The 12,951-nt window shown below is 43.1% G+C and overlaps 1 protein-coding gene across 1 annotated transcript in view; it reads left to right on the top strand.

Moving 5' to 3' along the window:
- The first annotated feature begins 484 nt into the window (after window positions 1–484).
- NOCT (nocturnin) overlaps window positions 485–12,951 on the top strand; it is a 28,660-nt gene continuing 16,193 nt past the window's right edge. The window contains exon 1 of the mRNA XM_028102241.2: window positions 485–913. Coding sequence (XP_027958042.1) covers window positions 724–913 — 190 coding nt within the window. The 5' untranslated portion in view covers window positions 485–723. The remainder of the gene's footprint in view (window positions 914–12,951) is intronic.

Below are 12,951 nucleotides of genomic sequence, written 5' to 3'. Positions count from 1 at the left end.
AAGAAAGGGACAGTGTCATAGCCATCATGGCCCTCGCACACAGTCGGTGCTTTATATGCTTAATTTCATTTAACGCAACATATATTCCCGAAGGGATGGGGGCGGATGCCCTTTTCTGTATTCACACTTACACTCACACGCACACACAGATGCGGTCTTCCACCTGGACACACACGTGTCCCCAGGGCCACAGCCCTTGAACGGTCTCGGGCTCGGGACTCTCAGCCTGTGGGCGCTTCCATTCCAGCCAGCGGAAGGGGAGGCTCCATTTCTTTAAAACCCTCTAACAGATACTTGCTACCTTAGACCTCCTACAGCCTCCACCCTACAAAAAACTTAATATCTCCTTCCTGTCGAAGTAGTATCACCCCGAGTCCGGGAACCCCAGCCTGGTCGCGCCAGGGTCCGGTCCCACGGATCCCCCCCCTGGTCTCGCTTGGTCGCGCCCGCTTTGTCAGCGCGCTGCGCTCGCCGGTTACCCTCCAGCTTTCGCCAACCCGCGGCAGACGGCGCCGCTGCTACCGCAGCTGCTGTTGCTCCCGCGTCTCCCTCTCGGACTCGTCTGCCCAAGACTGCCCCTAGGCTTCGGCCGGGCGACGAGGACCCTGAGAGCATCCGCTCGGACGGCCCCCGAGTCTGTTCGGTTCGCCGGCTTCGACCTCGGCCCGGCTCCGTTCCTCCGGCGCGTGAGGGGCCTCGGCGTTTGTGGCGGCGGCACCCGGCATGTATCAGAGCCCGCGGCGGCTCTGCTCCGCCCTGCTGCAGAGAGACGCGTCCGGCCTGCGCCGCCTGACCACCCCCGGGCTGCGCCGCCAGTCGCCTCCGCCCGCGGCCGCCCCCCGGCCCGCGTCCCCCCGGCTCCTGGCGGCGGCCTCAGCGGCCTCGGGCGCCGCGAGGTCGTGTTCCCAAACAGGTGAGTGCACGGTGCCGGGCGGAGAACGACGCGACCGCCCGCGCGCGCGGCCGCCACCTGGAGACGGCGCGGAATGAATGGGAGGTCCCGGGCGGCTGGGGTGTGGGGTCGGGCCGGGAAGCGGGTCCTCCTCCTCCTCCTCCTCCTTCTCCTCCTCCTCCTTTTTCCGCTTTCCCCTTCCCCTACCTATCTGGGGCTTAGCATCACGTCCAGTAAGAACTGGAACACTCTTCAGGGTCCCGTTTGATCCCTGGATGCGGTGCCTTCGGCATTTCGCGTTCCTGACTTAACGCTAAACCTGCCCCTTCCAAGGCCGCAAGTTAACTTGTGTCTGTTTTATGGAAATTTTGTATTAAAAAAAGTCACCTAAAATGATATTTTTTGATCATGTAGCTTTTGTATGATTTAGATGTTACGATTTTTTAAGTCATGTTAATCGTATAGTAACACACATTGACTTGTTTTACATTTATTTGGATTTTTTTCGGAGCCTTCCGCTCTTACTACTTCGTCAATCTGTGTCCTGTATACCTGGGTTAAGATCTTTTATAGGTGATGCCTTTCGCTTGTCAAGAGCCAGTTTTATACATCACATACCCTGGACTTTTCCCTTTTTTGCTACCTCCGTTTCTGCCTGAAGACACATTACCGTGTCCACAAATTATTACAAATCAATGATACTTTTTAAAATGAAGGTTCTCTTTCAAAACTGGCAATTCATCACACTAAAGGTGCATTTTGGCTGTGCTCAAGTTAGCTTATTGCTGTTCAAGACATTCGTCTAACCATCCTACATTATAAACAACTACATTTTGTTAAGAAAGTTTTGGATTAATTTAATTAGGACAAATTGAGCAGTAGAAAGAACAATGTGGCTTTCTTAATGAAAGTGATAATCTAAAAGTGAGTTGGAACTAAGACTTTAAACTCTTCTCAGATTATTATTGGTGGGTGGTTAGGCTAAGACGTACTTTTAAAATTAGGGTGGCTCACCTGGTTACTTAGACTCTAAACTCCATATTCTTTTTTTTTATTTAAGATTTATTGATTTATTTCCTTATTTGACACAGACACAGCGAGAGAGGGAACACAAGCAGGGGGAGTGGGGGAGGGAGAAGCAGGCTTCCCGTGGAGCAGGGAGCCTGACGTGGGGCTCGATCCCAGGACCCTGGGACCATGACCTGAGCGGAAGGCAGACGCTTAACAGCTGAGCCACCCAGGCGCCCCTAAACTCCATATTCTTTAGAAAGGGTGGACTTGACAGCCCTATTCAGATTTTTTGGCTTTTTGGTTTTTATTCTGCGATGAACACATTCATTACATGAAATTACACTGTTCCTATTCCCAGGATTTCTTTTCTTCCCCCTGTGGCAGCTTTATAGGAAGTTGGCACATTGTGAAATAGCCGTTAGAATGGGTGCCACCTAGTAACTGTTAGTGTTCTTTCTTGCGGGAAATTTTCAACAGGTCGCTGTTAGGTTTGAGGTGGGAGAAGTAAAAAAGAAAACCAGTTGGTGTCTCCTGTACCAGCTCATATCTCAAGAGTCCCTCAGGCCAAGGTAGTCAGTAGGTACATCTTGGGAATATAGATAGCTTGTATAACACAGATGGCGGATAACTGCTGAGGAAAAAAGGTCCGGTTAGATAGAGCATTTGGAATGTTAGGCTTTTGACACAGAAAGGTGTTTAATGAACTTTTTAAAAGTCTCTGAAAACCCTAGTTTTACAAATAAAGAAGTTGAAAGACTTATGGTAATTAAACTTAGTTACTACAAAATCTAGGCAATTTTCCTTTTTCCTGCAGTTTTAGCTTCAGCTGCTTGTTAGAAGAAACGTGAATACGTTCGTTTGCTTATTGCTTGATCTTCATTGAAGAAGTTTTTGCAGAATGCCTCACACACTGTGGGTGCTTTATTATAGGAGGTAAAAGAATGTGAGCCTTCAGGGGCGCCTGGGTGGCTCAGTCATTTAGCATCTGCCTTCAGCTCAGGTAATGGTCCCAGGGTCCTGGGATCGAGCCCCACATCGGGCTCACTATTCAGTGGGAAGCCTGCTTCTCCCTCTCCCACTACCCCTGCTTGTGTTCCCTCTCTCACTGTGTCTCTCTCTGTCAAATAAATAAATAAAATCTTAAAAAAAAAAAGAATGTGAGCCTTAGTCTGCCTTTACAAAGTTTACTCCCTAACAAGAGAGAAGAGCTTGCACAAAAAAAAATAACTGTTTAATGAAATGAAACACCTTTTCTTCTCTTAAAGTTTGCACATGGCACAAGGGTGCTGGAGATTGGGAAGTCCCTTTCAGCAAAGGTGATCTTTTAGCCTTCAAGAGATGGTTGATATTTGAGCTCAGCCTTGAAACATGGTTAGGATTGAAAGAAATTAAAACATTTTATTTGGGAAAAGGCAGGAGCAGAAAGGGAAAAGCATGAAGCATGGATGCAACAGGGTGAGAGAAGAAACTGTAAAATGTTTTCCAAACACCCTCAGAACCAGCATTAGGTGCTTTTAAAAATGCAGATTAATGGATCCTGCTATAGACCTATTAATAGACTTGTTATTGGTGAGCCCCAGATTTCAGATTATTCTTATATGTTCCAAAGTTTAGACATCTGGCAAGAGATGTCATCAGGTGCTGAAAGCTACTCTTCCCTCCAAGAGAGTCTGTTGTTGAGAGGCTGGGAGTAGGTAATGAGTCCTGACCCTTGACTGCATTTGATAATCTTTCCTTCCTGACTTATGCCCCTTGGCAATCAAAGGTTACTGGAAAGATGAGTGCAGTCATCAAATCCTAGGTTATTAGAATTTAAAGGGGAACTTGGAGACAATCTCAGTGTTTTGTTATCTTTTCTCACACAAGGACAGCACCCCCATAAAGAAGCAGCAATTGCCACAGTTACTGTACTAGATGAAATGCAGTCGGGAGTCATCTGTGGGGGTTTTTTTGTTTTGTTTTTAAAGATTTTATTTATTTATTTGACAGAGACAGCAAGAGCAGGAACTCAAAACAGTGGGAGCGGGAGAGGGAGAAGCAGGCTCCCCCCCCGCCCCCCCCCGAGCAGGTAGCCCGATGTAGGACTTGATCCCAGGACCCTGGGATCACGACCTGAGCCGAAGGCAGACGCTTAACACCTGAGCCACCCAGGTGCCCTCATCTGTGGGTTTTTAAGTGCTGTCTTCCAGATCCCTCCTCCTCATATAATTAAGAGTTGGCTGAATTACTGTTCACCACCACTGGAACATGTTGCTTTATTCTTGGTACAATTTTAAAAGCAAATACCAGCTAATTTCAGGAGGCAGCTTTATTTAGTATGTCCCTTAACTCTGTGAGTAAGCTGTTTATGAGAGAGAAGAAATGGGAAAGCTTGTAATTATCAAGTTTCTACAGAATAAATTGCTTTCCTTGTGGGAGAACTAAGGTATCATTTTCCTGTGGCATTCAGTGCTAAGAGTTTAAGTAGTAAGCTATTGGGGGCGTTTGAGTTAATAACCATGGCTTCAGAATCACATTCAACACACTTAAAATATATGAACATTTGTAAATCATTTAATCCTGCTTGATGTCTCAACACTGGACTTTACCTAGAAAAAAAATTATTCAATCCACAAGTTTTATTGAAGACAGTGCACTTAAAAAGTCAAATATTGTATCACATGACTAAGTGTGGCAGGAATTGAGAAGAAAGAAATCAGTGTGGCTGGATTCATTGGAAAAAACTGCTTTGAATAGGTAAAAGGTGGGTACATCCATGGAAGGGAGCACGGTAGATGACAGGCAGGGAGAGACCATGTGAGAAGGTGGCAGGTATGGGAGCAGTGATGAACACCATTAGAAAAAGAGGTACTTCCAGAATCTGGGATGCTTGTTAAAATACAGGTTTCTTGTCTTTCACCTATGTACTTCAGTCAGTTACTTCCAGGAGAAGCCTGGTTAAGTTGTATATTTAACAAGTGCCCCGGGTGATTCTTCCTGAAAAACTTGGGGGAGTATTTTACAAGTTCCACTCCTCTTTCCAAAGATATTTATTTCTGGGAAGTTTGGGAGAGGATTCTGGAAGAGTGTTAAAGTCTTTGAGCTTGGGCCCCAACGCAGTTTAGGAGGCCTCTGAGCAAGAACATTTACCTGAACAAAAGCAGGCTTTATGAAAGGGAAGGAGTTGGTGTTCAGTGAGGAAAACTTGAGACTGACATTGTACTGGATGTGGATCAGTGTAGTTGTACAACTTTGGGAGTGGGTAGGTGGGTAAATATAATACCACGTAGGTTTCAATGATGTCTACTAATGAAGATGTGAGGCAATTATTTTCTGATTTCTTGGAGGAGGAGGAAGTGAGGAAGCATCTGTATTTGCTTAAATTCTAATCAGGATTTACATACTTGAATAAATACTGAGAAATTCAAAGATGATGTGCACGGGTATTTGGCTTCATACTAAACTCACTTGTACTTTCATGAAAAGCAGTTAAAACCTTTGGGATTTATTGTTAGAATAGGCAAAAACCAGGGCGCCTGGGTAGCTCAGTCAGTTAAGTGTCTGACTCTTGGTTTCGGCTCAGGTCATGATCTCAGAGACATATGATTGAACCCCCCCCACATTGGACTCCTCGCTCAGCATGGGTTCTGCTTGAGATTCTCTGCCTCTCCCTCTGCCCCTCCCACTTGCTAGCTTGTAACCACTCCTCTCTTTCTCTAAAATAAATAAATCTTAAAAGAATAGGCAAAACCAGCCTTCCCACAGGAAGGAGTAAGACCTCAAGTGGATAATTTTAGTTGTCCGCTGTCTCCACGTGGTGTCAAAGCAACACAACGTACTGGTTACCATGAGTTCTGTGTCAGGGATGTGGGCAGGAGTGCTCAGGGGAAAGAGGAATAAAGAAAATTATTACTGTCATATTTGAATGCCCCCCCCAAAAAAATACTTTTTTTTCCATCCATTATCAACAAATGCCTGGGCCCACTCAGATCTTCTGAATTTTAACATGGGGACTGAGCATCTGGTGATTCTGATGTACAGTGCAGCCAGACAGCCACTTACTGACCACAGACACAGGTGGACAGCCAGCCAGTGAGGAGATCTGTTTTACTAAATGCACAGAAGCCTGCTAGAAGTTTCTTACCAATGCATTGATTCCCATGCCTCCAAAAGTTAGATTCTGCTATTGGATTATGAAGGATTGTGCAGAAAGGAAAATTTTTATATATTTGTGTATATATGTATATGTGTATATATGTATAATATGTATGTATATGTACACTTTTATTTGAGAGAGAGCTCGGGAAGGGGGGTGCAGAAGGAAAGAGAATCTCAAGCAGGCTCCACTCCCAGCTCAGAGCCCAGGGCTCAACCTCAGGACCCTGAGATCATGACCTGAGCCAAAATCAAGAGTCAGATGCTTAACTGACTGAGCCACCCAGGCACCCCGAAAGGAAAATTTTTAAAGCCAGTTTTATTCCATCTTCAGAATTGGAGTAGTATGAGAAGTCCACCAAAGTAAAAGTTACAGTGAGACAAAATTACAGTAAAGAATTGTTGCAGTAGGATGTCCAGAGAGTCCTTTAGTCTGCTCCTCCTGCTCCCACTGTCTTCCTTTCCTCCAGCCCTTTGAGCTTCCAGTCCTTGAGCAGGTCCATTGCCAGTCTACAGATACACTTGTGTCAGGGTACAAAGTAAATTAGTTTGCAGATTTTAAAGATACCTTGAATATAATAGTTTTATATTTCCTTTTTATGTTTTGCTGTCATAGATATCAACCATTATTTTTTTTTTTTGAAGATTTTATTTATTTATTTGAGAGAGAGAATGAGATAGAGAGCATGAGAGGGGAGAGGGTCAGAGGGAGAAGCAGACTCCCTGCCGAGCAGGGAGCCCGATGCGGGACCCGATCCCGGGACTCCGGGATCATGACCTGAGCCGAAGGCAGTGGCTTAACCAACTGAGCCACCCAGGCGCCCGATATCAACCATTATTGAGAGACTGCTGAAAGAAGTTTCAAATCTTAATAGGTCAAATAGTTTTGCTGAGACATATTCGGGAATTAGTTTCTCTGTCAGATGGTTCATCATTCTGAATTTTATTTGGAAAAAAAGTCATGATGATTTTTTAAATAAAGTTTTTAGAAAATTATAGGAGTAACACATGCCCATTAATAAAAATCTTCTGAATAATTTTATCAACTCTGTCATCTCTTATTCTCATGTTCTTAAACTCCTGTTAGACAGATGGCCATGTGGATCTATCTTCTGTGTCTCTTCTCTCTTTTTTTAATGTCTATATCTCCTCTCCATTTTGTGACTTTTTCTGGATATTTCTATTTTGCAGTCATTTTAAATGTCTAGACATTTTCTAATTCTGTACACCTTTTTTGATAGACTCCTATTCTTGTTTTGTGTCCATATTACTTTCCTGTAGCTTTATTTATTTGTCAGAAGAGAGAGAGCACAAGCAGGAGGAGTGGCAGGTAGAGGGAGAAGCAAGCTCCCCCTGAGCAGGGACCTGGAACCGGATGTGGGGCGGTCGCCGGCTTAATCCCAGGACCTAGGAATCAAGACCTGAGCCAAAGGCAGATGCTTAACCAACTGAGCCACCCAGGCGTCCCTCTCCTGTAGCTTTAAAGATATGGAGATATGTGTGCCTGTTTCTCCCACAGGCCTCTCGTAAAGGGGAGAGCAGTTTATGTGTTCTGTAAGTGGGAGGGTTATGTGGTGGGTGGACAGGTAGGCTCCCCTAGGAGGGAGCAGGCTGGAGGCCTTCCTAGCCAAAGCTAGGAAGACTTCTGTTTGCTAATCTGTGTAACTCTACTTTTTAAATGTTCTTGAGGTCAGAGTTAGACTTTGATCTGGTCTGCTTTTCTTTCTCTCTCTCTCTCTCTCTCTCTCTCTCTCTCTCTCTCTCTCTCTCTCTCTAAGTTTTTATTTATTTATTTAGTAATCTCTACACCAACATAGGGCTCAAACTTACCGCCCCAAGATCAAGAGTCTCATGCTCTTCTGACTGAGCCAGCCAGGCGCCCCCGGTCTGCTTTTCCTTTAGATCTGTCACCCTTGGTAGCCCTTCCAAGGCATAAATCCCACTTTTCTTTGAAGCATTCTCTGGTTCTATCCCAGAAGCCACCCTTGCTGGCTTCTGTCTGAGAGGGGTAGTAGCACAGCTGTTTCAGAAGTCATAGTTGAATGAATTACCCTAACAATTGCCCCTCAGCTTCTCCTGCCCTTTGTCTGTTGACTCAGCTTGGAGTTTCTTTAGAGCTCCCTTGGGAAGAACCGTATTTAATGGACCTTTGGTAACTTATACTACATTTTCCTCCACTCTGATTTCTCTGCTAATGCAAACCTGTCAGTTTCTACCCTCCTGGACTTCTTCCAAATTTTTGGCCCATTGATGGCGTCCTTTCTTGTCTTCCCATATTATTGTTTCATTCTTTTTAAAAATTTGAATACACATACTTTATTCCTGAAAGCTCTTAGGAAGGAGAGAGTGAATGTATGTTCTACTTCATACCTGGTGACCTATCGAGTGTAACATACCGATTACCATTTTTTAAAATTATTTGTTTCAATTCCCATTTTTAAAAATGAGTGGTAGGAATAGAGATTTTATTTTTTTAAGATTTTATTTATTTATTTGCCAGAGAGAGAGTGAGAGAGTGTGAGAGCACAAGCAGGGGGAGTGGCAGACAGAGGGAGAAGCAGGCTCTCTGCCAAGCGGGGAGCCCAATGTCGGAAGCCCAATGTGGGACTCGATCCCAGGACCTGGGACCACGACCAGAGCCGAAGGCAGACGCCCAACTGACTGAGCCACCCAGGCGTCCCAGGAATAGAGATTTTAAAGCTGTTAACAATTTCACTTCAGATTGTGAAAGATGATTCTTTTCCTGTGTGTGCCTTAATTATTCAAGGCAGGCCATGGAAATTTATATGTGAAAATTGTTTTCCCCTATTTCAAGTGACTGAAAATCTTCCATTGGTTTTGTGAAATATATACAAAGTGGCTGTAAAATTTCATTTCAGCATAATCTAGGACAGGGGTCTGCAAACTTCTGCTGTAAAGTAGGAAATATTTTAGGCTTTGTGGGACATACATCTGTGTCACAGCTACTCAACTCTGCCGTTGTGGTGTGGAAGCAGCCCTAGACAGTACATAAGCTTATGGATCCTGAAATTTGAATTTCATATAGTTTTCCCATGTCATGAAATTTTTTTCAAACATTAAAAAATGTGCAAGATTACCAGCAGCACAAAACAGGGTGCCAGCTAGATGCAGCTCATGGGCTGTAGTTGGTGGACTCCTGATCACAAGGTAAAAAGTCTGTACTATCAGCAGATTTTTTTCCTTTTAGCTTTCATGTTTCCATTCATAACTGTAAAAATGGACCATTTTCTTGGGCATCATGTAGTAACACAGACTTAATGTCTTAGTGGAGAGCAGTTGTCCCACCAGATTCTGTCAGTTTCTACCTTTTCACATTTCACTTCAGAGCATTATGCTAGAAAAACCCAGTTTATAGAAATGGTTGGTCAACCAACAGTTGAGCACCAATTAAAACAGTTAACCTAAGCTTTGATTGTGGAGGGATTTCTTTTTCCTTAGTGGTATTTTCTAGATGAATCTGACATGACTGAAGGTATGGCTCAGCCTGGAAAACATTTTGGCATTCTTGTTTAGTGTGTGACTGCTGCTTAGTGAAGAAAGGTCGTTTGGATTGTCACACTGTGTCTAGGTGTTTGTATTTTTAGACACGTTAGGTTGAGAGTCATGACCTTCACTTGGTATCTCTAGTAAGGCCATGCAGGTTGTTACACTGCTTTGTACACTTTGTGCCATGCCAGTGTGTGCCGTGTTGGCAGTGACGTTGGCAGATGGAGAAGGCGGAATTTGACCTCTGTTTATTCCTGTGTGTGCCCTGGCAAGGCACCATTGCAGTTGTCCTGTCAGTCCTGTCGGAGATGCTGATGAGCAGCAGTCCAAGGTGCAGGTAACTTTTCTCCGAGGCCAGACCGCTCAGTAGTTGTGCAGTCTTGAAAAACTGTGTACTAATCTCTTAACCTCAGTATCTGTTTCTATCAAATGATGACTACAATACCTACTTGATGGATTGTTGTAAAGAGTAATGAAAATACTTGGAAATAGTATGGCATATGCCGGGCTCTCAGATGTTAACAAACAGCCTTCTCTTTAAACACAAAGTGAACTTCGCTAAATAGAATAGAAAAGCTAACATTTAACTGACCACTTAGGATTACTAGGTATATCTAGTTTAACTCAATCCTCTCAGTAACCTGGTGAAGTAAATTAGAGTGATCCCCAGATGTAGAAATTGAGGCACAAAAAAGGTGAATAACTTGTTCAGGATCTTATTAGTAAAAGGAGGAGCTGGGATTTGACACAAGCCAGCCTAACTTGAGTCCCTGGGTTGAAGACTGTTTTTGCTTCCGCTGAACTGTAGCCTGATGTTACTGAGAAAAGTTGAGGCTTTGGCCATAGGACTTTCACGTACTAACATACTTGATAGCTAAGTGCTCTGTGCATGCCTGTCACATTTATCCGTGATGCTCAATAACAAATTTGAAGACTGGACAGTGACTAAAATATTTAATCCTCACCAGAAAATGGTATCTTCTAAATTGGCACCTAGAATCCAGGATCCAGGAATTAATGTACTTCATGTCCACGGTCATATACAAAATTTGAAGATGCTTATGTGCATTTACTAGGTGGACCTGCATACTAACGCAGAGCGAGGGCCGGCGCCAACTGCAGTCTCACAAAATTCTAGAAAGATAGTTACTTTTCATAGTGACTCGGGACAAGTCACTTGAACTTCTGAACCTCAGTGTCTTCATCTGTGAAAGAGCCAAGGAGTTCTTGAGAGTAACAGGTATCACAAGTAAAAGTGCTCAGCATACCATGAAGTGCTCTACTCTTCCAGTGTAAGGGGCGGTTCCCCTGTCAGTGTTTGACAGGTTCCTTGGCACTTTGCTGTCTCTTGGCATCGTTTCTTTCTTATTTATTTATTTAATTCCAGTATAGTCAGCACACAGTGTTAGAGTAAAGTTTCAGCATCTTTTATCAACATTTTTAAAGGTACCGGTCTAGGTATTTGAGGAAATGGTAATAAACAAGGTAGACACAGTCCCTGTCCTCTTGGAACTTACAGTTTAATAAGTAAAGGACAGCGTTTGTAGTTCAGATGTCAAGGACAACTTAAGTAAGAGAAGCAGGCCAGGTGGAAGGAAGAGAGAGCCACTAGGGCTTGATTCACAAAGCTGTGCAGGCAGGGAAGCTAAAAATCTTTATTTATTGATTTCTTCAATAAATATTAAATAAACATACCTCATACCCAGCATCCAAGCTGGTTATGTTGCTTATCTTGTGGGTATTACCACTCATTTGTCTTGAAGGTGTCTACCTTTATTCAGGAACTTAAGAAGCCTAATGAAAATCAGCTTGCTACAATGATGTAACTTTCTGAGGTGGTTCAACACATGGCCAGTAGATGGCAGCAAAGGATTGCTGTTTCCATGATGCCTTCCTGTGACGTCTGTCGTTTACAGTTTTTGTGCGCTTTGAGTTTTCCCTGGGCCGAGGTTGGTCAGCTCCAGCAGCTTCCCAGGTGTGTATGCAGATTATCCTGGTTTTTGTTTAGTTTTTGGTGTCTAATCAGCGTCTTTTGGCCAAGCCACAGTTTCAGGAGACTAAGCTCAAACTAATTGTGAGAGAAATTCACAGACTGAATTGTTTGGGCAAACTGCAGTGTATGCAACTGCTGGGTAACTAGAGACCCATTATGTGGAGAGATGTCTTTCTGGTATGATTTCTAAGTACTGTTAGGACTGCTTGGAATGGTAGGCCCAGTCAGTTTGGGACTCAACTGTTAGGATTCTCGTCCGGCATTCTGATTATTGGTGTGAAAATGTTTCATTAAACGCTAGTCATTTCCCTCTGATGGTTGGCACTCTTAGGAACTTATATTGTGGTCTGCCTATTGCTTCAGAAGTATGTATAATTGGTGATATAAACATGTATTCTATATTTTAGTGATTAGCCTACTTATTGCTCTGTTTTCTAGGAAAGAGATGACTAAAGGAGGGGATGTTTACATACTACTACTGTATTTAAGGAATCTAAATCTCAATTCTCTGGCAAATCTTTAAAGGCTATTATGAGGGAGGGAAGAGTTATTTGTTCCTATAAAGTAAAATAGCAGTGAGGTATTAATGTAAGGAATGAAGGCATCCAGTTCTAAATGTAAATGGAAATATGCTTATAGAAAGAAAAGGCAGGGGATTGGAGTGGTATTGTTAAATCATAGCTAAGCATAAGAAATAAAGCTATTTTGATCTGCCTATTGCCTGTATAAATTATATAATGTGTATCACACCGAGGATGATGGCTGATACTTTTCCTAGTAAATGCTGGGGAAAGAAATGAACTTTGGGGGAAAAAATACAATATGGGGTCAAATCAAAAATACCCATATCCAAATACATGTAAAATAGACCTAGAAGCCAGTATGAGTGCCAAATAAAGTTTAAGAGGTTTTGTCAAGATTTTGTACTTTTCAATATCTTAATTACCATGGGGATGAATTATTTGTGCTGTCTCGCTGGAGAAAATTGGCTTTGGATGTTGAGCTGTTCTGAACCTTGGATTTTTTTTTTCAAGGCTACATATAGCAACCCCTTTTACGGCATAAACCTTAGTTAAGTAGGATGGCTTGAAATCTGGGAATCAGACATGTATTTATGTGTGGAAAGATTTTTTTTAAATTGGTTCATACTCTAAAAGATAAAAATGTTTGGTTTTTTTTTCAAGCCTTCTGTTTTTTTTATTACTCAAAAAAGCTTCATTTTTTTAGCTTTCTGACTCTGTGCTTGGGCCTTCAACACTTTCACAAAGATTTTCTGCTCCTCGATAAGGAAAGCACACTTGATCCTGTCACAAACACACTTAGCACACATGGAACCACCATAGGCCCTGCTAACATGTTTTTTCGTTTTGGACAACCTCATAAGGACTTTAGGTTATTTTTTTTCAAAAATGGG

This window comes from Eumetopias jubatus, unplaced genomic scaffold, assembly GCF_037043125.1.
Source record: "Eumetopias jubatus isolate StellerSeaLion01/CBP00866 unplaced genomic scaffold, mEumJub1_p1.0 scaffold_2, whole genome shotgun sequence".
Taxonomy (NCBI): Eukaryota; Metazoa; Chordata; class Mammalia; order Carnivora; family Otariidae; genus Eumetopias; species Eumetopias jubatus.
This window is presented reverse-complemented; position numbering and strand designations above follow the sequence as displayed.